The sequence below is a fragment of the Chelonoidis abingdonii genome, chromosome 1 (assembly GCF_003597395.2).
Source record: "Chelonoidis abingdonii isolate Lonesome George chromosome 1, CheloAbing_2.0, whole genome shotgun sequence".
Lineage (NCBI taxonomy): Eukaryota > Metazoa > Chordata > Testudines > Testudinidae > Chelonoidis > Chelonoidis abingdonii.
This window is the reverse complement of record NC_133769.1, coordinates 257,075,234-257,101,335: the sequence shown is the minus strand read 5'-3', so window position 1 is coordinate 257,101,335 and position 26,102 is coordinate 257,075,234. Positions and strand designations below refer to the sequence as shown.

Genomic DNA, 26,102 nt, shown 5'->3' with positions numbered 1-26,102 from the left:
AACATTCAGGAAGGAAAACCCAAATTCAGGAGAGACTTTTTATTTTTATTTTTTTAACCCGGCAGGTTAAGTACAGGTGAATTTGCTAAAGGTGACAGATTTAAGTTTTGAAAGATTGAGATGGCCAGTCATTGCACATATAGTCAATATTTATGTGAAAAAGACATGAAAGTAAATAGCGGAAGTGAAAGAAACAACTGTACAGGAAAACAGAAAAAAAATAGAGAACTTTTGGATACTGAAGAATATTGTTTTATGCAATACTGTATGTTGTGCAACCACTGAATTGTAAACCTAACAGTAAAAATACACACTATTTTCAGAAGTCTGTGGACACCAGCGTGATGGACCTACAGATATCTGATGTGGGTATAGGCAAGGACTTTTATTTAGAAGATGCTATGAATTTCCATACTGGATCAGAGCAGTGACCATATATAAGTATCGTGTCTCTGACAGTTGCGAGTACTAGCTGCTCCAGAAGAAAATGGAAAAATCCCTGCAGATGGCAGTTATGAGCCAGTTTGCCCACGAGACAGGAAGAGCCACTGTATCTACAAAACACAAACTGCTATCAAATGCACAATAAACAAAAACCAGAAAAATAAGATTTCTTTCAATTGTTGTAATCTCGAGCTACTTAATACATACTAAATTTTCAGACGGAAATGTAATTTTCAAGTTGACTGTGTCTGATATTTTAACAAGTCTTTTCAATATCTAAACAGTAAAAAAAACACTTCTGTTTATCAAACCATATTGGACATGATTTTCTGATCTCCCATGGGCTTCCCTGAGCTATTAATTTAAATGCCACTTTGCAGCAATATGATGGATTATAACAGGAGACTCAGTCCAATGTGAATTATAAACTTTGTTTAAATAAAAATAAAAAACCTTCTCACTATAAAGAACTTTTGGAGAATTTCAAAAAACACAATATAAACTCTTTATGAACTGTAAGAAACAAGTCAATTACTATTCAAAGGGCATCTTGACAGAGTTTTCAAAAAACGGTTACCCACCTTTTTGTAACAGTTGTTCTTCGAGATGTGTTGCTCATGTCCATTCCATTGTAGGTGTGCACATGCACACATGTGCAGCTGTCAGAGACTTTTGCCTTATTGATACCCATAGGGCCGGCTGTGGCACCCTCTGGAGTGCCGCACTTATGGTGCGGTATACCAGGTGCCGCCAGCCTGCGCCCTCCTGGTTCCTTCTTGCCAACAACTGCAACAGAGGGGCAGGAGGGCAGGTAATGGAATGGAATGACCCACACATCTTGAAGAACAACAGTTACAAAAAGGTGGGGGTAACCGTTTTTTCTTTGTCAAGTGCTTGCTCGTGTCGATTCCATTATAGGTGATTTACAAGCAGAATCCCAGGAGGTGGGCTCAAAGTTCACAATCTTGCAGATTGTAGTACTGCTCTGCCAAAACGAGCATCAGCCTGAGCCTGCTGGTTCAGCGCATAGTGTGTGGCAAATGTGTGGATGGATGACCAGGTTGCGGCATGGCAAATTTCCTGGATCAGCACTTGAGTGAGGAAGGCCACCGCCGAGGCCTGTACCCGAGTGGAGTGGGCCATCACAATCGGTGGCAGGGGCACCTTCACCAGCTCATAGCAGTCGTGGCTACAAACTGTGATCCAGGACAAGATCCTCTGGGTGGACACTGGACAACCCTGCATTTGGTCCGCAACAGCAACAAACAGCTGTGAAGACTTATGGAATGGCTTCATTCTCTCTATGTAGAAGGCCAGAGCTCCACTAATGTCCAAGGTGAGCAGTTTGCGTTCCTCATCCCTTGCATGAGGCTTCGGGCAAGGGACTGGAAGATATATGTTCTGACTTGCATAGAACTGAGACACGACCTTGGGCAGAAAGGCCAGGTGCAGACACAGCTGGACCTTGTCCTTATAGAAGATCGTATACGTATAAGCTTGGATGTGAGCATCCTGATCTCAGACACCCTACAGGCTGAAGTTACAGCGACCAAAAGGAGACATTCCAGGATAACAGCAGAAAGGAGCAGGAAGCCAGGAGCTCAAAGAGAGGCCCTGTGAGCCTGGAGAGCACAAGGTTCGAGTCCCAAGAAGGGACTGGGTCTTGGACATACAGGTGAAGGCAATCCTGACCTTTCAGAAACCATGCTGTCGTGGGATGAGCAAAGACCGACCTGCCTTGAAATGGAGGGTGGAAAGTCGAAATGGCCGCCAGATGCACCTTGATTGAGGACAGCAACAGGTCCTGGAGCTTCAGGTGTAGTAAATAGTCCAGGACATCCTGCAGGTGGACCTCCTCCAACCTGGATATGGCAATCTGTGGCTCAACACATGAACTGCTTCCATTTCAATACACAGATTGCCCTGGTGTGGGGCTTCCTGCTACTCAGCAAGACCTGCTGGACACTGGCAGAACACTGCCACTCCTCCCTGCAGAAACCACGCCGTCAGGTGCAGCACCGCCAGGTTTAGGTGGAGCAGTTTGCCATGGTTCTGGGACAGTAGATCTGGCCGAAGTGGCTGCTGAAAAGCTCAGGAGCATGGCAAACCAGTGCTGATGAGGCAGTGCCGGGGCTATGAGGGTGACTGAAGCTTTATCTTGCTTCACCTTGAGCAGGACCTTGTGGATCAGCGGCACCGGCAGGAAGGCATACATGAGTGCTCCCGACCATGGGATGAGGAAGGCATCTGACAGGGAGCCCTTGTCCCTGCCCAGCAGAGAACAGAACATGTGGCACTTCCTGTTCTGTCTGGACGTGAAAAGGTGCAGCTGGGGCGTCCCTCACCATCAGAAGATCAGGTTGATCACCTCCGGATGGAGTGGCCATTCATGGTGAGACGAGAAGCTCCTGCTTAGGCGATCCGACCACCAGATGAACGTCCTGCTGCTCACAAAAGTCCCAAAGGCTGGTCACTTCCTGAAAGAGGGCCGAAGACCTGGCGCCACCCTGCCTGTTCAAGTAGTACATTTGGGGCAGGAAAACCTGGCATGCCACGTGAACTGCTCTGAGTTCCCTGACACTGATATGAAGGGCTAGGTCATGTTGCAGCCAACAGCTCCCCAGACCAGGTCCGACACTTCTGAGACCAACGTGAGCAAGGGTGATGGGGTCGCAAAAGGGACTCCCCACAGCACCAACCTGGCATCCCACCAGTTGAGCAGTGAGAGGACATGACTCAGCACTGTGACCATTCAGGAATGCCTGCTGGGAATGTAGATTGAGGCCAACCACATTTGTAGGGGCCTCAGATGAAGCCAGGCGTGGCTTACAACATAGGTGCATGTGGCCCATCAGTTGCAGGAACGTGTGGGCCATGGTGAGCGGTTGGCTGTGTGTATGAGTGATCGGGTTCGACATGGCTTGAAAACGCGCTTCTGTCAGGAATGCCCTGGCCCGCCTGGAGTCGAGAACCGCACAGATGAACTCTATGTGTTGAACTGGTGCTAATGTGGATTTTTCTGTGTTTGTTAGGAGACTCAAGTCGCTGCAGGTGGAGCGCACAAGATCAAAGCTCCTCTGGACCTCCTCTGAAGATCTGCACTTGATGAGCAAGTCGTCGAGATATGGAAAGATCTGAACCCTTCGACACCTCAGGTAAGCCACCACCACCGCCATGCATTTCGTGAAGACCCTGGAGGCTGAGGACAGGTCTAAGGACAGCGCCGTAAACTGGAAGTGGCGCCCTGCCACTATAAAGCGCAGGAAATGTCTGTGCCCCTGGAAGATAGAGACATGAACATGTGTGTCTTAAGTCGAAAGCAGTGTACCAGACCCCCGGATCCAGAGAAGGGATGATGGAAGCCAGGGATACCATGTGGATCTTCAACAAAGACTTGTTGAGGCCCCGCAGGTCCAGGATGGGTCTGAACCTCCCATTTGCCTTTGGGATTAGGAAGTAGTGGGAATAGAATCTCCTTCCTTGCATATCCCGAGGAAGCTCCTCCACAGCCCCTGGGTGTAGAAGGTTCTCAACCTCTTGAACAAGGAGCTGGGGAAGGTGGGGAGAGGAAACAAAAAGCATGGGGCAGCCAAAAACTGCAGGGTGTAGCCCCGAAACACTATGTCTAGGACCCAACAGTCGGAGGTAACCCGCGTCCAGGCCAAGTGGTCAGAGAAAAGGCGCTCAAAAAAGGGCAGGAAGGATCTGGGCAGTTGGCTAGTGTGTTGCTCCTGAGCACACCCTCAAAATGACCTCTTCTGGCCCCCCTGGTGTTTTGCCAGATCAGGTTGTGCAGGAGGTTGGGATGATGAAGGGCAGTGACAGTGGAACCCAGTGTCCTGTTTCCTTCTAGGCCCCTGTCGAGGCTGCCACTGCCTAGGAGGTGGGGAGGCCGGAATGGCTGCCTGGACGATTGAGGTGTGTGCATCCCCAGGGAGCGGAGGGTCGCCTTTTTGTCCTGTATGTCATGCAGATGCGCATCTGTTTGATCTGTTGGAAGGTCCTGGATTGAGGCCTGCATCTCTTGGGACAAGCTGGCAGTCTGGAGCCAAGAGCTGCGCCACATGACCACCGCTCAGGCGACCACTCGGGCAGCTGAATCAGCAGCATCACAGGCCGTCTGGAGAGAGGACTGAGCAGCCGCGGTCCCTTCCTTGACCAAGGTGGCAAATTCCTGGGCTGCTTCCTGGGACATGAACTTTAGGAGAGAGTCCCACAAGTTAAAATTGTAGCGGCCCAAGAAGGCATGGTGATTTGCCACCCGAAACTGGAGCGTAGCCATAGAAAAAATCTTTTGGCTAGATAAGTCCAGACTTTTTGCCTCTTTATTCTTAGGGGTAGAACTGGTGGGCCCATTTGTCCCGCTCACTGGCCACCAACACGACCAAAGAACCTGGTGGTGGATGAGTATATAAGTACTTGAACCCGTTTGCAGAAACAAAGTAGTTTTCCACCCTTTTCGAGGTGGGCAGGATGGAGGATGGGGTCTGCCAGATGGCCATGGCGATATTCAGAACCCCTTCGTGAACTGGCAGCATGACCTGGGTTGGGGCAGCCACAGAGAGCACATTAAAAAGCATGTCGATCTGCTCCTCAATCTCCTCCACTTTGGAGGCCCAAGTTAGCTGCCACCCTGCAGAGCACAGCCTGATGCTTGCGGAAATTGTCCGCTGGGCTAGCTCTGGAAGGTGCTGCTACTGCTTCATCCGGGGAGGAGGAAGATGACTGGATGGGTGGGCGGGCCTTGGTTTGGATACTGGCTCCTTACACGAGGCGGTCAGTGTGACATCCTGCACCAAGCCTGGTGCCAGGAGTGCTGCCTGTGGTCTGTCTGATGTGGCAAATGAGGGCTGGTAGGAGTGGGGCACCGGCATGACAGGAACGCTCCATATGTTCCAATTCAGCCGTTGAGTTGGCCACTGGCTTTCGTGCCCGATCAGCACCGATGTTGCTGATGCGCCCTCTGGAGCCCACTGGGCGAGGGACTGAACTGCATCTCCAAGCCCGAGAAGTCGTCTCCTTCCGATGACCAGGGAGGAGCTGTGGAGGCTTGCGTCTGACAGCTCACTGTTGCTGCTGGAGACCAGTGCCAGGACCAGTCCAACCAGTGCTGGGGATAGAGGGAGTGGCATCGCGTTGGGGAGTGCCCTCAAGTTCTGGGTGACGGTGACAAACGGCAGGACGAGTACTGGTACCAGGGTGATTGACGACGCCTGGGTGAACCTTGGTGCAACAACAGAGATCGAGAGCATGGTGCCAGTGACTTGTAGTGGCTCATCGGAGACTTGGACCAACATGGAGACCAAGAACATGGCAACTTCTGGCTTTGTCTTGGCTCTTGAGACTGGCAGTGCTCGCCTGATTTGTGGGAGGCCTTTCCGGCGGGCTTGCCCTCACAGGGAGCCGTAGCCGGGTCCTTTGCCGCATGCAGAGGAGGCACTGTGGACTCTCCTGGTGCCGGGCCTTTGGAGGGGGCTGGTTGCGCCATTTGCTTAGGCCCTTTACCGCTCCCTGGAGTCGGTGGCGTGTCCTTTCTGGGGGAGGAACCCCCCATGGCCGAACCCTTCAACAGGTCTGGAGTGGGTGGAAGGTGTGAACAGAGTCCCTTGCCCGGGGTCTCTCAGTTGGTCTTGGCTGGTGCCGTCGTCTTAGGCTTCTTCTTTGGCGCTGGTGACAGAGATCGGTGCTGGGATAAACCCAGTGCTGGAGGTGTGCTACGCACCGAAGCTGAAGTGCTGGGTGCCAGTTCGGGCCACACTGGCTCTGAAGCTGGACGCAGGGCAGCCTGCATCAGGAGGGCTCTGAGGCAGATGTCGTGCTCCTTCTGAGTCTGTGGACGAAAGTTCTGGCACATACGACCATGCTCCTTTATATGGATTTCCCCGAGGCACTGTAAACAGCTCTTGTGCGGGTCACTAACAGGCATAGGCCTGTTATAGGACCAACAGGGCTTGAAACCTGGAGATTGGGGCATGCCCTCCCAGGGGGAAGTTCCTGCTTGGACACTAACTAAACACTTAAAAGGTACTTAACTACTAACTAACAACGCTTAAAATTATCTACAAAGAAGCACAAGGCTAAACAGATGAAGAAAAACCACTGACCACTTGCAAAGCAAGGGACAGAGATGCTCCGAATAACCACCATGGGCGGTAAGAAGGAGCTGAGAAGGCGCGGGGCTGGCGATGCCTGATATACCACACCATGAGCGCAGCACTCCAGAGGGTGCCACAGCTGGCCCTACGGGTACCGCTAAGGCAAAAGTCTCCAATGGCTGCGCACGTTGGGGCACGCACACCTACAATGGAATGGACATTAGCAAGCACTCAAAGAATAATGTGTGGATTTGCACAATCCCATCCCTGCTACTGAATTATGGTTATATGTCTAATTGAGGGCTGTTGTGATACAGTAATTTGAAAATGGAGCAAAATGTTAATGTTAGTGAAAACATCATAAAACTAGAAAATGTACTCAGCATACAATATTGTTTTCAAGGACTGACATTTTATATTAGCTTCAAAACTATTTTGTGGGATGTTAAAATGGAAGCACAAGGCATTTACTAAAAGTGGAATTTCAAAACTATCAGGTTTTCACAGCTAGCTTCTAAATCTGCATCCCCAAGTTTTCTAAGCATAATCCTGCATTTGAGCATGCAGAGGCAGGTGGACAGCTAACTACGGCCAGGTCTACACTGCGACTTTAAATCGGTTTAATGGCCGATATACCGATTTAACGCTGTATCCGTTCACATGACATCGTCATTAATATCGATTTTACCGCCGCCTTAAATCGATTTCGGAAATCCTCCCAAACGAGAGGAGTAGCGCTAAATTCGATAGTGATAACTCGGATTAGGGTTCGTGTGGACGGAAATCGACGTTATTGGCCTCCGGGCGGCATCCCAGAGTGCAGCACTGACCGCTCTGGACAGCAATCTGAACTCGGATGCAGCGGGCAGGTAAACAGGAAAAGCCCCGCGAACTTTTGAATTACATTTCCTGCTTGTCCAGCGTGGAGCTCTGATCAGCACGGCTGGCGATGCAGTCTCAAATCCAAAAAGAGCTTCAGCATAGACCGTACGGGAGATACTAGGTCTGATCGCTGTATGGGGAGACAAATCTGTTGTATCCAGCTCCGTTACAGAACACGAAATGCCAAAGCGTTTGAATAAAAAACTCCAGGATACACAGCGCTGCGTGACAAGCGTAACGGGAAGCCAGAGACTCAAATGGACGCTCATGAAGGGAGGGAGGGGGTACTGAGGACTCCAGCTATCCCACAGTCCACAGCAGTCTCTGAAAATTATTTGCATTCTTGGCTGAGCTCCCAATGTCTGTAGGTTCAAACACAGTGTCTGGCGTGGTTCAGGGAACAGCTCCTCAGTTTATTTCCCCCCACCACCACGTGAAAAAAAAAAGGGAAAGATTGCTGTGCTATGGCGTTTGCTCAATGCACTCTACGAAAAAGGCGCCAAAGGGTTGTCTGCTGCCTTCACAAAGGGAGGGGTGAGGCTGTACCCAGCACCACTCGGGGCAATGTTTTCTGCCCCATCAGGCACTGTGCTCTCAACACGGAAGTGGGAACTATGGGATAGCTGAGGAACAGCTACCCACAGTGCACCGCTCCTTAAATCGATGGTAGCCTTGGACCAGGGACGCAAGCAATCGATTTTGTGATTGCACTGTGGATGCGCAAACCCGATTTTATAACATCGGTTTTGTAATATCGGTTTAAACTACTTCGAATTAATCGTGCAGTGTAGACGTAGCCTACTATTCAGCCTGCATGCACACAAATGCCTACTGGCATATGTAATTAACTATATGCACAAAACATGAAATTTGGGAAGCTGGAATGAAATCATAGCTACGCAGTGGTCTAGAACAGTCTGTTCAGCAAGGTAAGACTTTTTCTCTGAGAAGTCCAAAATTTATGAATTTTGCTGTTTAAGAAACCTTGCACGCTCTATTTCTGAGCACAATGACCTAAACTTAACATATTAAAATGTAGTGTTCAAAATTTCATATCAGAGATATGTGGAAATTAATAGTTGTTCTGTCTTTGATTATCACAAACACATGCAGAAAACCAAAAGAAAAATACATGTCCTAAACACTGACCAAAGAAGAAAGGAGCAGAGATGGTGATAGGAGGTAAAGAAAAGTTTACAAACAAACTGGCTTTTTCTTTTTCAGCTTGTCTTTATCCTTTGCTTCTCGCTCCCGTTTGGCAAGTCGACGTTTAAATTCTTCTGGCATTTTCTCATAACAGTGTTTGCAGACAGGTTTTAGATCAATTTCAACAAACTTATCCCTTTAGATAAGACACAGAGGAAACAGTGGAAAGATCAGGAAAAGATTTAAGAATAAGTCATAGCTGAAAGAAGAATTGAACACAAAGCAAAAATAGATTTTAAAGTAGTAAATGGAGCAACAGGAACAAATACATATATCATTTACAAGAAGTTTTCTATAAAGGTTATATAACCATTACAGTTAAACTATAACAGCTGTACTTGAAAGGTGACTATTGATCTATTCTGAAGAGATCACAACTGTTTTCCATCTTCTTAAACTATCTGATAAACTTACTTGAGTGTTAACTTAGTGTTGCAAGTGGAACAAGCGAAACAGTTCACACACCATGCCTTATTCAGAGCAGACACAACTAGGGGGAGGGGGAAAAAGACAATATTAGCAGTTTAATAAACAAAGGCATTTGTTAAAAACTTCTGAAATTTACACATTCATAAGACGAACAGCAAAATATGATTATTTTAAAACCTATTTCTCAATTAGGGATAAAATTAGGGGCCATAATAATGAAAATGAAGTGAGGGTAAGGAGACACACATACGCATATACTGTAAGGAAGTGCTGTGTAGGAGGCATAGATGCCCCTAAATTACTTCAGTGTTTAAGCTGATGCTTAACATTTAGCTCTGCTCTTTGTTTTGTGATAGCTCTGCTCTGGAAGAGCTCCATTTTGATCCTGAATCAAAGTTGCCTTTCTTTCCCCCTTTGTTAATGTCTCTACTTCCTCTTCCTTTGTGTCTCTTTCTATCCTGCTTGCTTTACATAGGGTTGCTGAGAAGTAAGAAATGAAACCTCCTAAGGCATGCTTTATTAGGAAAAAGAATGAAACGAAACTTAGAGAAATGAAACATGAAACCTTTGTTAGCAAGCAATGATTCATGGGAGGAAAAGTTCCTCTAACATTTGCAGATATGATAGAGATGAGTGAAATATTGTGAGGGAAGTCCTTCAAGCCCTGGGGCATTTGCTAGCAAACTGGTCAAGCACTGTTCTAACCAGTTTTGACAAAGGTGGATACCTAAAACTCAGTGATGTCAGATATGTAGAAAGAGGGAAGGGACTAGGTGGGACCACGTGCTAGTGCCTGCTTGTTCAGCTGAAGCCAGCCAATATGGGTTTGAGCATCCCGGGCCTAATCCTGTTGTAAGTACACTTCTACCCCGATATAACGCAGTCCTCAGGAGACAAAAAATCTCACTGTGTTATAGGTGAGACTGTTATCTCGGGGTAGGGAGAGGAACTGCTTTTGCCGCTCCCCACCCCAGCTTCCCCCCATCACCCCAGGCTTGGCACGCCAATTAGCTGTTTGGCCGAACAAGGGGGGAGGGAGGGGAGCAAAGCTGCGGCAGTGTGCTCAGGGGTGGAGGCAAAGATGAGCTGAAGCAGGAAGCAGTTCCTCTGCGCCCTCCCCCCATTACTTGCCGGGGGCCCCCCACCCCAGCTCACGTCCGCTCCATCTCCTCCCACAAGCGCACTGCAGCTCCGCTTCTCCCCCTCCCTCCCAGGCTTACCACGCCAATCAGCTGTTTTGCACGGCAAGCCTGGGAGGGAGGAGAAGCGGAGCTGAGCGGGTGCTCGAGGGTGGAGGTAGAGGCAGAAATGAGCTGGGGCAGGGGGGCCGTAGCAAGGGTGGGGGGGGCGCAGTGGAACCACTCCCTGCCCCAGCTCACCTCCGCTGCCGCCTCCTCTTCCCATGAGCACGCCGCTCAGCTCTGCTTCTCCTCCCTCCCAAGCTTGCCGTGCAAAACAGCTGATTGGCGTGGCAAGCCTGGGAGGGTGGGGAAAGAAGCAGAGCTGCGGCGCACTCGTGGGAGGAGGCAGAGGTGAGCTGGGGTAGGGAGGGCCACAGCAAGTGGGGGGCAAAGGAACCGCTCCCCACCGCCGCCTCCTGCTCCACAAGCACGCTGCTCTGCTCCGCTTCTCCCTCCCTCCCAGGCTTGCCATGCAAAAGAGCTGATTGGTGTGGCAAGCCTGGGAGGGAGGGGGGAGGAGGTGGAGCGGTGAGCTGGGGGGTGGGGGCAGGGAGCGCCGCAGTAAGTAACTGAGGGTGCAAAGGAACTGCTTGCGATAACACAAATTCGAATATAATGTGGTAAAGCAGCCCCGTCTTCTGGAGTGCTGCTTTACCGTGTTATATCCGAATTCGCGTTGTATCAAACTGCATTATACTGGGGTAGAGGTGTATCCTAGTGTAGGGGACTATGGAAGACTGTGTCACGGCCTAGCTGGGGTGTCTCCGCTTTCTCGGCGGCCTTGTGAAGAGCCCCTGCTTGCTAAGTGGCCGGTCATTGTAGGACACAGCATGCCAGTTATAACTTGCTTTGAACTGGTTGAAACCAGTTTGTATGGCCTTAGGCCAAAGGGCGGACGTAGCCTGTGGGAAGTCCCTTTTTGCATATGTATGAGTTGCTTTTGTATTGTTTATATATAGCTGTATGCTCCCGGTCCGCCTTTGGACTCCGACCCAGGCCGAACTGAGCTTCGGTGCTGGGTTCCCCGCCTAAGTGACAGCAACGCCCAGGGTCCCCGTTGCGGATGTGTCACTTTACCTTCATTAAAGCCAAATAACTCACTGTGTGTGTGGGCCTCGTCCTTGCAGAGCACTCAGGCACGTAACATCTAGCAATACTTATGATTTATAGCTGTTATATGGGTACATATTCAGTTTAGTTATGCTAAGTTTAGCTAACTCGTGCTTAAAAGTAACCATATAAAAGCCAATTTGGTCTTTGGATTAATAAACAAATCTTTGGCTGAATTCTGGTGTTGGTCCATTTGAACATTCAAATAAAGATCCTACCACTTTCCACCTCTTCTCTTGCCAAAAAATGGTCTATTTCCTCTTCTTAGTTCAGGTCAACAGATGCAGCTCCACTATAAAAATGCACCTAAGGTTGCCTAGTAGGATTGCCAACTGTTTAATCACACAAACCCCAACACCCTTGCCTCGCCCCTTTCTCAAGGCCCCCGCTCACTCCATTCCCCACACTCTCTTTCGCTTGCTCTCCCCCACCTCACTCACTTTCTCTGGGCTGGGGCAGAGGGGTCAGAAGTGTGAGAGGGGGCTCCAGGCTGAGCGTGGGGCTGGGGATTGGAGTGTAGGAGTGGGTGCGGGGTGCAGGCTCTGGGAGGGAGTTTGGATGTAGGAGGGGGCTCAGGGCTGGGGTGCAAGAGGGAGTGAGGGGTGCAGGCTTTGGCCAGGCAGCACAGCAGGGCTAAGGAAGGCTCCCTGCCTGCCCTGGCCCCGTGCCGCTCCCAGAAGCAGCTGGCCCATCCCCTGCAGCCCTGGGGGTGGGGTAGTGAGGCAGAGAGCTCCACATGCTGCCCATGCCAGCAAATGCCACCCCCACAGCTCCCATTGGCTGCAGACCCCAACCAATTATTCATTTTTTCCTGAAGTTACTAAAGTAATATGCACATACATACATCCAAATCATTGTAATTTATGTATGTTAAGATTTTGGAGGTTTTTTTGCAGACTCAATAATAAAAATCATGCACAGTTATCTGTATGCTTTACTGGACCGAACAGAATAAAAACAGAAATAAGGTGCTTTGCACATTCTTGTCTTTTTTATTATTATTTCTTTTGCTTTTTTGGTAAAAGTGGCTGTCTGTATAATAATTAAAAATGCTTTGATGTAATAGAAATCCAAATAATAATGAAAAACACATCTGGGTGGCTAGGGTCTGGGGAGGAGAGGCACAGCTGGGGTTGGCTCGGGGCTCCTCTGGGCAGGTGTGGGGGCTCAGGGCTTCGGCCAGCCTGGGGCTCCTCCGGGCAGGTGGGGGGGCTCGGGGCTCCTCCAGGCAAGTGGGGGGGCGGTCTTAAGGTCTCCACCCTCTACCCTGCTGCTGGCTCATCACTTGCCTCCTCACTCCTCTGTCAGGTCCCCCTGCCTCTTTAGGCACCTAAATACCTTTAACAATCAGGCCCTTAGGCCCTAATTCTGTAATGAGGTACATGCATGTGGATTATTGCACCTGCATTGAGGTCTATTAAAGTCAGGGGGGCTCCACCCAGGTAAAGGAAGCTGCCTGTGTAAAACTCACTAAGGGATTGGGGCCTTGCCATTTTACACTCTTATTTCACTCACAGAAACTCTGAAGAATTTAGAAAAAGGCATTATGGGAATCAGCATTTTGAAAGGGATTCAACATCAGTCTTCCCTTTCCCTGGTGCCTCTTTTAGTAAGTGCTTCCTACTGAAGTGACATAAAAAAAAATGCAATTTAAGAAATCCTTACCATCTCCTTCAATCACACGATTACAGTGGAAACAAACATCACCAAACAGCTGTGGATAGGGGGAAAATATGAATTTTTAACTTTAAAAACTTATCGTGGATAGAATTTTAAAAACAAAATAATTGCAGCTCAGCATATGGACATAGCAACTTTTCTAACAAACTCAATCAGATTAAAGGAATGCATACTATCAAATTACTCAGTTCTTTTTTTTAAAGTCACCTTTCCATTCCCATTACAAATACGACCCTTCATTATTAAAGATGAAAAATAATGTTTAAATTTTTGTTCTCTACTAATTATGTTTTGTTTCGTTTCTTTCATCTTGGAAAATTAAGCTGGACAGTTTCACTTTTGTATATCACTTGTTTGTAGTCAATTTGAACTTTCAGGTCCTCCTGCATGTCTAGAACAATGCCTTGCTGTTTCTGTTGCATAGTTTCAATTTTTATGTACACACCCATCCACTCTCCCATTTTACTTTTGGCCCAAATTTTACCTAACATCTGTAGTGCTTTGGCATTTATTATTTACAGCTATACTATCAATATTTCAAACATCAAACCTTCAAAACTGAATATTCAGGAATCTGTAATTAATACATGGCATAGAACAGGGGTAGACAACTTATGGCACACATGCCAAAGGCGGCACACAAGCTGATTTTCAGTGGCACTCACACTGCCCGGGTCCTGGTCACTTTAATTTAATTTTAAATGAAGCAATTTAATTTTAAATGAAACTTCTTAAACATTTTAAAAACCTTATTTACTTTACATACAACAATAGTTTAGTTATATATTATAGAAAGAGACCTTCTAAAAACATTAAAATGTATTACTGGCACGCAAAACCTTAAATTAGAGTGAATAAATGAAGACTTTGCACAGCACTTCTGAAAGGTTGCTGACCCCTGCCACAGAACTATCGAGCTTATTACTTACTTTTTATTTGCCAAAAGGTGTTTGCATGTGAAACTTTGCAGTTTGCTCATGTTTAAAATAATTGCAACAAGTTTATTTTAACAGTTAACAGAATACACACAAAAAAATCTTTTGTCTATTTATTCATCCAGATGTTTAAACTATGCTCCTCACTGTGGTATCTGAGTGACTATAAAAAAGGGATCTGTAGGGAAAAGGAACACTGACTATAACCCATGTATGAAAATAAAAGTAGTCACTAGGTGGGTGTTCTCTGACAAATGCATTTGGTGTTTGTAGTCTTAGAAGGAGAAAAAGTGAGTCAAGCTGGGTTACATAGTCTATCTTCATGTAGAGTCATATTATCGTGCAGTAGCAGCTGTAAGGAAGCCACTCTATTAACTAAGGCCTAGTGTTAAACCCTAGACAGTGAGTGACAAATTTTCCTTGGATTCTTTGGGTGTCATTAGTAGCCCCTGAACAGGTGCACTGACCATGCAGTTCACAGCCAATAGTCCTACAGTCATTAGTAATTATGGATTTGAAGGCCGACTATATACTGAATGTTTTGTTAAGTCCTTAACAGTTTTGTTTGTAAAAATACTTGAACCATTTACAGAAAAATGTTAAAATGTATAAGGAATTACAATACTACAGACACTACTTTTCAAGACACAGATGGTTGTCAGAAGGCAAAACTAGTCCCTTGGTGTTAATATTTTTCTCTCTAACAGATATAAGTGAGTTGATGAATCATGCATTTATTAGTGGCTAAGATACAAAATTCAACCTTACCTGATTGTAATGGGTTTCACAATATGCCAAACCCTTCCTCTCATAGTGACGATGACCAAGAAATGGCTTTTCACACTTTGCACAAACAAAATGCTGCAAAGAAAATTATATGAATTGTCTCTGGATTGGTTGAGTTAACGGCATTTCTTTGGTAACAGATACACAAACCTCAGGACTGAGCATTATTGAAAGACAGTCTGCTGGTAATCATTCTTTAAAATTAGAAACATCACTTTTATTATTTGTAGATTTAAAACACAAAAAACCAAAATATTGCTCATTTTAAAGTCTTTTTTTAAAGAAAATAGACTAAAGAAAAAATAAACTGAAGAAAAGGTTTAGGTTTAGTTGATAAATGGCATTGATATCGTGGAAAATTCTTAAACTAACTTAAAGAAACTTTATTGCTACGCTTCTTGTTTGGCAGTCACAATAACCCGGTCAATGGTGGTGTTTTTTTTATTTATTTTAAGATATCTGAGGAGGAAGGATGATTTTATGATTAAGGGAGCAAGACTAAGCAGATTTTGGTTCCATTTAGGACCCTGCCCCTTTGGGAGTCACTTAATTTGTTTTTGCCTCAATTCTCCTGTCCATAAGATGGGCATAATATTTGCCTACCTCACTGGAATGTGGTGTAAAGATAAATGTATTGACTGAGATTTTCAAAGCAGTTTAAAGGATTTAGCTACATACATTCTATTAAATTCAAAGAAAGATGTATGGCTAAATCTCCTGCACTTCTTTGAAATGCTCAACAGTTGTTTGTGAAATGCTTTTAAGATTTTCAAACAGAAGGTGTCAGAGATGGCAAAGTAGTATTATGGAACTCTAACAGAATCACTGAAATGTAGGACTGGCAGGGACCTCAATAAGTCATCTGGTCTTTTCCCTTGCACTGAGACAGGACTAATTATCTTTAGACCATCCCTAACAGGTGTTTGTCTAATCTGTTCTTAAAAACCTTCAATGACAGAGATTCCACAACCTCCCTAGGTAATTTGTTCCAGTGCTTAACTACTCTTACAGTTAGGAAGATTTTCCTGATGTCTAAACCAATGGTCTTCAACCCCAGGGTTGTGAGTTCAATCCTTGAGGGGGCCATTTAGGGATCTGGGGCAAAAATCTGGGGATTGGTCCTGTTTTAAGCAGGGGGTTGGACTAGATGACCTCCTGATGTCCCCTCCAACCCTGATATTCTATGATCTATGACCTTTTTTTCCATTTTGGACCCCTAAAAAATTTCAAATGAAGGTGCGGTTGCCTTTCAAAATACAACCTGTGGTCTGTGGACCCCTACCACAGAAGTCTGAGACTGAAAACTGATTAAACAGAATTCAAATATAAATGTTGCATGTGCTCAGCACAACATTCGACGCAGCATGAGAAAGTTTGCTAAACTGTGGGTTTCTATGGTAACGAGAGTACTTCTGCGTTTTGACCTGTAGGTGGGGGTATTCACATATTTTTGATTGATCAGAAAAATTGAATGCTTTTTCTGGGATCTAAAACTTTATTTTCATAGTCATCTTTCACAGACCCTTTAGACCAGGGGGTTCTCAAACTGATGGGTCGTGATCCCTCAGGGTCGCAAGGTTGTTATGTGGGGTCGAGAGCTGTCAGCCTCCATCCGCATATCCCACTTCGCCTCCAGCATTTATAATAGTGTTAAATATAAAAAAGGTTTTTCATTGATAAGGGGGGGTCACACTCAGAGGGATCACCAAAACAAAAGTTTGAGAACCACTGCCTAACATGTAGTGGGTGGACACACAAGGGTCCACGGACCACAAGATGAAAATCACTGATCACTCTCCTCCGCTGTAATTTAAGCCCATTACTTCTTGTCCTGTCCTCAGTGGAAAGAAAAATGTATCCCCTCTCTCCCCCCCACACACTTTACAGCAACCTTTTATGTACTTGAAGACTTATCATGTCGCCTCTCAGTCGTTTCATCTCCAGACTAAACCAACACAATTTTTTCAATCTTTCCTCATAGGTCAGTTTTTGTTGTTCTCCTCTGGACTTGCCCCAATTTGTCCACATCCTTCCTGAAGTGTGGTTTCCTGAAGTTTCCAGAACTGGACCCAGTACTTCTACTGAGGCCTTATCAGTAAAGTGAAAGAATTATTTCTCATATCTTGCTTACAACATTCTTGCTAATACATCCCAGAATGCTGTTTGCTTTTTTGCAGCAGTATTACATTGTTGACTCATATTTAGTTTGTGATCTACTATAACCCCCAGATCCTTTTCTACAGTACTCCTTTGTAGGCAGTCATTTCCCATTGTGTAGTTGTACAATTGATTATTCCTTCCTACATGTAGCACTTTGCATTTGTCATTACTGAATTTCATCCTATTTATTTCAAACCAATTCTTCAGTTTGTAATGAACAGTATTTATGCAAAATATTACTACATTTCTGTATAATACTTTACACTTCTATAGAACTTTCCAAGGATCTCCAAGCACTGAACAGTAAACTTAACTTCATACACAGCATGTAAAGTAGGCAATGTCATTATTATCCCCATTTTACAGATGGCAATGCAGACACAGAGAGATTAAATAATTTGCCCAAGACCACACAGGAAATTTGTGGCAGCTAAACCATATTTCATGCCAGTGTCCTCGTGAATATAGACATTTAAAAAGTTTCTGTTGATTTAAGAGATATTTTGAGTTCTACAACTATTTCTCATCTGAAATACAGGGAATCTCTCTCAAAATGCAGAAATTTTCAAAATGGAATAAACTGTGTGTGTGATTACAACTGAAGACATGCTCTACAACTTACTTTACCAACCATTTCTGTAGAATTTTCTAATCCTTTCTATTGAAACTGACCCATAAAATTTCAGACCTAGTACATTCATGCCAATATTTATAAAATACAATACACTCTTTGACATTTACCTCCACATGCCACTGTTTCCCCATAGCATTCACCACTCGTCCTTCAATTGGTCTCCTACATGCACCACAGATGGGGACACCCATTTTATCATGGCATGGCAAACAATATAATTCTCCCTTCAACTCACGAGCATCAGCAGTAAGTTCCTTCCTGTTCAAAAATTAATGAATCAAACATGAACACAGAGAATCTGAGAATACAGAGAATGATTTCAGTTAATGGGATGTTTTGAAGGCATGACTTTATTGTTATGAATTTATTTCAAAAGTTTTATTTACACTCCATTATGGGATTTGGATACTAGTGTTCAAAATAGCCTGGTTCAGTGGATTTTATCTTGAAGATTGAATGTTTGCACGGAAAACTCAGAAATATGTGATAAGTATAATGCATGAATTTTTTTACTTTCTCTAAATATCTGATTTATAATAGTTTCATCATTTTCTTATATGCCTTTGACACTGAACACAAGATCATTTGTAAGATCTAGGGCGTGTCTTCACTACGGGCTAAATCAGTGCTGCTACCCATTGATTTAGTGGGTCTGGTGAAGACATGGATATGTTGCTGGGAGAGTGCCTCCTGCCAACACAGCATGATGTAGACACCACTGTAAATCGATCTAAGCTACCTCGATTTCAGCTACATAACTTATGTAATTTAACTAGCATAATTTAGATTGACTAACTTCATTAGTGTAGACAAGGTCCTAGATACACTGGGCTAACTTCTGTTCTCAGTGACACTAGTATAATCCACTACAGTCATCTGATTTCCTCTGAATTAACATCAGTATAACTGAGACTGGAATTTAGTGCTCTAGGTCCAAGTCATAAATACATGCCTTTATAGGGTTTAGGGATAAAGAAAAATATGTACCTATATGTGACAGTCATGTATATTCTTAATATCTCAGAATCTCTGTATGCTACTTTGTTTTAACCACTAAATTGGATGATCTGAATCCAATCTGAATAATTATGTTATTAAGAACAGTTAAATGACATTGTCAGAAATAAGCTTTACAATGAACTACAGGTTGAACCTCTCTAGTCTGGCACCCTACAGACCTGACCGGTGCCAAGCCAGAGAATTTGCTGAATCACGGGAGGTCCATCTTGTAGCAAGCGGGTCCCTCTTTATTTTTATCTTGCCAAAGTGAGTAAATGGAACAACGCTTGCAATGCCACCTAGCCAAGACTTACCAGCTCTCTTCATAACAAAGTGTTAGTGTTGTTACACAATTTGACTGTATTGGCACAAGGAAATAAGTAAATAAAGCATAAAAAACATAAAATAAAATCATGCTGGATCACAGATGTTGCTGGACTAGAGAGGTTCAAGCTGTATAATAAGTGGTGGTCTCATTTAGTTGCTCTTGCTTTAGGATTACAGATCCTTTTTAAACTGATCTTTGCTGTGGCACTAAATATCTAAAGTGAAAACATCCCTACCACCAAATTACTGGATGGTCATCTACAAACTAGCGCACCTGTGTTATCTCCCATAATACCTCCAATCCAGCATCTCTGTGCAGGACGTGGAACACTGGGGGAAAATCTGTGTTTACCCATTGCTAATATCCATGCAAGCTTTAGTCTCTCCAGGGGATGGGGAATTGCCTTTTCCAGCTGCTGCAGAGGCCACTTTGAAAATCCACAGATACTCTGCAAAGCTATTTGAAGCAGAAACACTCTCTCCTCACAATTGCCTCAAGAGCTATAGGGTTTCTGCTGTATAGTGTCGACACAGCTGCCATCGCAGCCTGTAAAAATTGTGGAAGTGACTCAGCCTGAAGACAAGGACCAGCTGCCACAGCTGAAGACACACTGTTTCAAAGAAAAAGGAGGGAAGAATTTACAATTTGCTTTTAAAAACCAGAGGCGGCAGAGGAATAAGTTAAGCAGCAAAAGACAGAAGCAAGTGGAGGAGGTGAAGGGGTTGCACTTTTTATTTTTTTTAAACAAGTGAAGAAAAATAGAAAAGTCACTGAGATTTCTTAGTTTATCATTGATTCCTCCTAAATAGCAGTTCATTCAGCCTACGGTTTTGGGCATTTTGACTTTTTTATTCCTTCAGGCCACAGTGCTTATAATCTTAAATCCTAGTCAATATTATGTGCCATACAAACTTGAGTGTGGGTAATCAGATCACTGATAAGTCTGATAACATTTCAAGTGAACCAGAACCTACCACTGTTCCAGTAGTTTATTATCCTCACTGTTACAAATGGTTTGATTATTTTAAAGGACTGCATGGGGTGAGGTTCTGTCCAGTCTCACATCTTCTATCACCATTTCAAACTGAATCTCTTTCCAAAATGAAATTCTCATCTTTCCTCTTAACTCCTCTTCACTTCATCCTCCTATCTCTTTTGTCACTTGTAACTGGACTATCCTCCAAGGAATGCAACCTTAGTGTCATCTTCAACCTCTCTCCTGTTCTCCCCTGGATCCAGTCTCTCGGTAGGTCATTTCTGTTTCTTACAGTATTACCAAAATCTGTCCTTTCCTCACTACTGAAACCCTCATCTGTGCCCAGAGCTAGAATTGGGGGTACACACAGTGATACTACAACTTCACCCAAGATACCATCTTGTTCTCCAGAACCTCAGCTTTCATTTAAGCTTGTCTGAGAAAGGACTGCACCCCAGATTTCTGTAATCTATGAGTCTCTATTATTTGAGCTAAAGGATCAAGTCCATGAGCCTAGAGGTAATGGCGGACTCAAACCTCCATACATGGTCTAGCTACTAGAGGAGACAAAGAATCACACTCTGATAACGTGGATTACATTAATACAGCTGACTTTAAATTTAAACAGACAAAACAAATGAAAATCAGCATTTTCTTAACGTTTTTTTCTTCTATAAAATACAATTACCCGCAATTGGCACAGTTGAAATGATCAGGATGATAGGGATCATTCTTGAATATAAGCGGTTGTTCATCAATAATGGCATGGCACTTCTGGCAGATGTATTTTCCCAGACCCCTGGCTTTCTCCCGGTTGTGACAAGGACGGCAAAGATGCCTAAAAACATAGAAAAAATTAAAAGATAACAATAATAAATACTTTTTGGAATCTTACCACACAATAAAAACACAAACAAAAATCTATCAGGATCTCAATTCAATCTGTTATTTGAATAAATCATATGAGCAGTACCCTTAATAATAATTGGAGATATACCTATTCCTAGAACTGGAAGGGACCTCGAAAGGTCATTGAGTCCAGCCCTCTGCCTTCACTAGCAGGACCAAGTACTGATTTTTCCTCCAGATCCCTAAGTGGCCCCTTCAAGGATTGAACTCACAACCCCGGGTTTTGCAGGCTATGCTCAAACAGCACTGAGCTATCCCTCCCCTCTAAGGGAAACCTAAGCTCAAGAGAAGGGAAAAAATAGTCAATTTACTTCCATCCAGCCCAGGGGCTCATTCTTCTGTTCTCTTGCATTTAATGTATGTGTAAAAGTAAAAAAAGGAATTAGAATTTGCTAAAGATTTTTGTTGCCAAGTGTTTTACTCTGTGAAACTCAGAAGTTTAGATGGGAAACTAAATGCTCACTTAGGCCTTGATTCTGCAAAATACTTATGCATGAACGTCACTTTTACCATGTGAAGTCATACGCTTAAAGTTAAGCATGTATCTGTTTGCAAGATAGTGGCCATAGGGCTGTAGTACATTTACTCACGAATAGTCCCACTGAAGTTAAGGGGACTACTCCAGGAGTAAGGTGCTGCTGATAAGTCAGAGTAAGCCCACAATGGCCTCGAAAGAGCTTGCAATTAAGAGCAACATTTTTACGTATGAACCAAATTACTACTTCTTCCAGGCTCTCAAATATAAAATCATCTCAGTCAGGTAAAATTCACACACAAAAAAGCATTAAAAACAGAAGATAAAAAGCACTGACTATAGCAATGCACTTTATTCTAGAAAGGTGCCATCAGAATTTCCAAGTGGTGCAAGGTAGGTGTGTGCACTTTTATCTAAATTTTTAGTACCTCAGCACCACTGGTTGTGATGCATGAGTTGCAGGAATCACATCAGAAAAAATCTGATTATTTCATGTGAAAGCATTAATGGGACACATTTATCTACCTCTGGTACACTACTTTCAAAATGTTCTCCCTCTATTATATCTCAAAGTACCACTGGCACTGAGCGATATAAGGTAACTGATATACCCAGAAGGTGACCCTGATGGAAAGTCTGAAGGTGTCGTGGAACATTAGTTAAATGCTTTTGTAAAGTATTTAAAAAAAAAAATCAATATTTAACATTTACATTTCATTCTTGAGCTGTGTTCTCTGCAGATGAGAGACTTGCTTGAACCCATGCCCCATAAAGGTACCTTACATGTAAACAAACAGAGATACTTCAGGTTTCAGAGTGGTAGCCGTGTTAGTCTGTATCAGCAAAAACAACAATTAGTCCTTGTGGCACCTTCAAAACTAACACATTTATTTGGGCATAAGCTTTCATGGGCTAAAACCCACTTCATCAGATGCATGAAGTGAAAAATACAGTAAGCAGAATATATATTCTAGCACATGAAAACATGGGAGTTGCCTTACGAAGTAGGGGGTCAGTGCTAACGAGCCAATTCAATTAAGGTGGAAGTGGTCTATTCTCAATAGTTAACAAGAAGGGGTGAATACCAAGGGAGGGAAAATTACTTTTGTAGTGGTAATGAGGCCAGTGCAATCAAGGTGGCCCATTTCCAACAGTTGATAAGAAGGTGTCACTTCCACCTTAACTGAACTGTATTTTTCACTCCATGCATCTGATGAAGTGGGTTTTAGCCCAAGAAAGCTTTATGCCCAAATAAATTTGATAGTCTCTAAGGTGCCACAAGGACTCCTCGTTTTTTTTGAGAGATACTTCAGTTACTCCTTTAACTGTATTTTATTAAAGAGGTAAAGATTTTTAGAAGCCTTAATAAACTGTAAACCCTATCACCACCACTACACTGCTTATGATCAGTACAGAAGGGGGTGAAGATCTACCTGCCAGCATTCTTGACAAATCCAATATCTGCCAGTACTTGTTGGCAGATGTCACAGCAGAAGCATTCTGGATGCCAGCTATTATTCATAGCTTTAATAACACGACCGATAATGAACTCACCTGTAGGTAAATAAAATATCTGGATGTTAAAAAATAAAATAAAGTTGTTTTAAATACCAAGTGATTTAAGTAACACTGTATCATCGAAAGTAAAATAAACCAAAAACTCCCAGCTTGCGGGTTCAGGTATATGGCTCCAGGGGTTCTCAACCTTATTCTTGGCTACAAATCCAAAGCAAATTCCCTTAGTAACAAAGCACTTCCCCTTCTAGCTAACACTTTATTTACTCACCCGCCTTCATACACTTCATTTTCTGTATATCTGTGTTTTTCTTTTACCATCCCTCACCTTTTCCAGTCATCTATCTCTTATGCTGTTTTGGTATTCATGCAGTTCTTTATTCTGCATGACTTTTTCCTAATTACTTTCTCTTTTCTGCTTTGACTAACCAGCAGATTAGCAGGATTTTTGTTTTGTTTTATACTCTAGTAGTTCCCAAAGGCTCTAGGCACTTTACAAATGCAGAGAAATACTCAGCCCCAGCTCTGGAGAGCATACCATCTACTGAAGGATAAAACACAAATCAGGTGACGATAGATGCAATTCTTGCTGGTCAGCAAAATGAGGCTTCACACTCAACTTGATGTCATTTCTCTATTCGTCTAACACAGTAACTTTTGAAGACTATGTCCAATTTTGTTGACACTCAGAAAAACTGGAAAAAAGAAAGGTACTTATATTTAGTAACTGGAGGTTCTTCAAGATGTGTGGTCCCTATCTGTAGTCCACTGTGGGGTATGCATGTGCTCCATGTGCCTGGAGCTGGAAAATACGGAAGGCAATGTCTGTAGGTCTTCACGTGCACCCAAGCTCACCTTAAGCCTCCAAATGAGGAGCTCAACGGCAGGACCACCTCTCCAGTTCCTTCTCCACTGCAAATCAGAGAAGATCTAAAACAGAGGGGAAGGAGGGCAAGTAGTGGAATATAAATAGGGACCACACATCTCAAAGAACCTCCAGTTACTATAAGGTAAGAAACTTTCTGTTCTTTTGAGCGCTGGTTCCTATGTGTATTCCACTGTGGGTGATTGAGAAGAAGTACTCAAGTAGGAGGGTGAGAGGTTGTAGATGGCAGAGCCGAACAAAGGACTGCTGTTCCAAAAGATGCATCAGCAGAGGAGTCCTGTACCACGGCATAGTATATAATAAATGTGTGGACTGAGCACCATGTAGCTGCTTACAATTATCAAGTAGAAGCACCTACTGAAATGAAGACATAGATGTTGCTTGCGTTCTTGCAGAATGAGTTCTTACCCCATGAGGAGGGGGAAGATTTGCTCTGATATCAGTTGTCTAAGTACAGGCCAACATCCATTTAGAGATTCTTTGAGAGAATATAACCTGACCCTTGTGCCTGTCCATTATGATGACAAATAGTCCAGGGGATTTCCTGATTGTCTTCATTCTCTGCAGGTTATGAAAGGCTAAGGCTTGCCAAACATCGGGGGAATGGAGCCTCCTTTCTTCTAAGGATGTGTGACGTTTTGGGAAGAATACAGGTAAGCGGATAGGCTGGTTCAGGTGAAACTAAGACTCGGGGTGAATTCAGGGTATAAATGTAATAGAAGCTTGTCCTTATGCAATATAGCATAAGAAGGCTCTGCCATCAATGCCGCAAGATCACCAACCCACCTGGCTGAGGTGATGGCTACCAGGAATGTGACCTTCATGGATAGGAGAGACACGAAACAAGAAGCTAATGTTTCAAATGGAGACTTAGTGAGCACTGAGAGAACAAGGTTGTCCATGTAAGCTCCCCAACTCAAAAGGAATGCATCAGTAATCATCATCCTTTCTGGTGTGAAGGCAAGGAAAGGAACACCAACACAAACCTGATGGGGATTTTTCCACCATGACAGGAACAATATCACTTTGGTGCTCATGTGCTCATGTTCGGTGAGTACAAAGTCAGAAGCCACGCTTGTAGGCAACAAAATGGAGTCTTGCGAAAGGCGAGACATGTGCATGAGGCCATATGACCTAAGAGAGAAAGACAGATCTCGACAGGCACCCTGGGTTGGTTATGAACTGATCCATGATAACATTCACAGCCTGAAACCTGTCTCTCGGAAAGTAAGCCCTTGCCTGATTGAACTTAAGTATGCCCTGATGAAGTCCAAAGTTCAGGGGTGAGAACGAATTTTTCGGCATTTATGCTAAACCCCAGAGAGGAGAGGAGTTGTAGCAACTGTTGCAGTAGACACCTGGGCCTCTTGGCGTGACCTGGTGACAACGAGCCACTCACTAAGGTAGGGGAAGATGGTGAAATCACAGCATCTGATATAGACTGCTATGACAGAGAACCCCTTGGTAAAGACCCTGGGGAAGGAAGCAATGCTGAAAGGAAGTACTCTGTAGTGAAAGTGAGTGGAGGTGACTATGATTCTGAGAAAGCACTGGCGAGTGGGTTGGCTGTCCATGTGAAAGTAGGCATCCTTCATGTCAAGAGCTGTAAACCACTTCTCTTTTTCCAGAGATTGAACTATAAATGCCAACATGACCATGCAAAAGCTGGATTTGCAAATAAAACAGTTTAGATGGTGGTGGCCAAGAATAGGTCTCCAACTGCCTTTCTTTTTGGAAACTGGGAAATATGTCAAGTAAAAACCCCTTATTTGGTACTGAAGAGGAACTTGCTTTATTGCTCTTCGCTGTAAGAGAGATTTCACCTCTTGTTTGAGAATGTTCTTGTGAAAGTGGTCTCCGAGAGGGAGGAGGGAAAGGGGGTTTTGGAGGAGGTAGGGCACAAACTCTATTATACAGCCAGAATGGATAATTCTGAGCATCCATTTGTTCATTGTTATTGCACTCCAGGTGTTGAAAAGGAGTACTAGATGACCGTCCCAAAAGAGTGTGTTGGCAGTCGGGACATGTTGGACTCAGTGGCTTACAGCTCCCATCTAAAATAATGTTTCAATGAGGGCTGGGATTGGAATGAGGAATCTGCTGCAGAAAGTGTGATGAAGCAGGGTTTTTTTTTTTAACTCTCTGCTCTTAGGGGTTGCTCATAAGATCTCAGGTGGAAGGAAAGACAGTTACTCTCCTTTGTAACTGTTGTTCTTCGAGATGTGTTGCTCATATCTATTCCAGTAGGTGTATGCGCCGCGCGTGCACGTTCGTCAGAAGACTTTTACCCTAGCAACTCCAGCGGGCCGGCAGGTCGCCCCCTAGAGTGGCGCCGCTATGGCGGCTGATATATACCCCTGCCGGCCCGCCCACTCCCCAGTTCCTTCTTGCCGGCTACTCCGACAGTGGGGAAGGAGGGCGGGTTTGGAATGGATATGAGCAACACATCTCGAAGAACAACAGTTACAAAGG

The 26,102-nt window shown here is 44.3% G+C and overlaps 1 protein-coding gene and 1 long non-coding RNA gene across 7 annotated transcripts in view; one reads left to right on the top strand and one right to left on the bottom strand.

Annotated features, from left to right (window-relative positions):
• LIMS1 (LIM zinc finger domain containing 1) overlaps positions 1-26,102 on the bottom strand; it is a 163,901-nt gene that overhangs the window by 1,349 nt on the left and 136,450 nt on the right. For 3 of the 6 annotated variants that reach the window (XM_075061355.1, XM_032771918.2, XM_032771917.2), the window contains exons 4-9: positions 22,663-22,783; positions 20,534-20,683; positions 17,650-17,800; positions 14,731-14,823; positions 13,013-13,061; positions 9,042-9,117 (exon numbers count right to left, since the gene is read on the bottom strand). In XM_075061355.1, coding sequence (XP_074917456.1) covers positions 9,042-9,117; positions 13,013-13,061; positions 14,731-14,823; positions 17,650-17,800; positions 20,534-20,683; positions 22,663-22,783 — 640 coding nt within the window. Of the gene's footprint in view, positions 1-8,569; positions 8,764-9,041; positions 9,118-13,012; positions 13,062-14,730; positions 14,824-17,649; positions 17,801-20,533; positions 20,684-22,662; positions 22,784-26,102 lie in introns of those variants that run through there. The other 3 variants (XM_032771919.2, XM_032771915.1, XM_032771916.1) reach the window with 2 other exon arrangements.
• The window catches only part of LOC142046013 (uncharacterized), a 40,390-nt gene that overhangs the window by 4,443 nt on the left and 9,845 nt on the right, over positions 1-26,102 (top strand). The gene's annotated exons all lie outside the window — the stretch shown is intronic.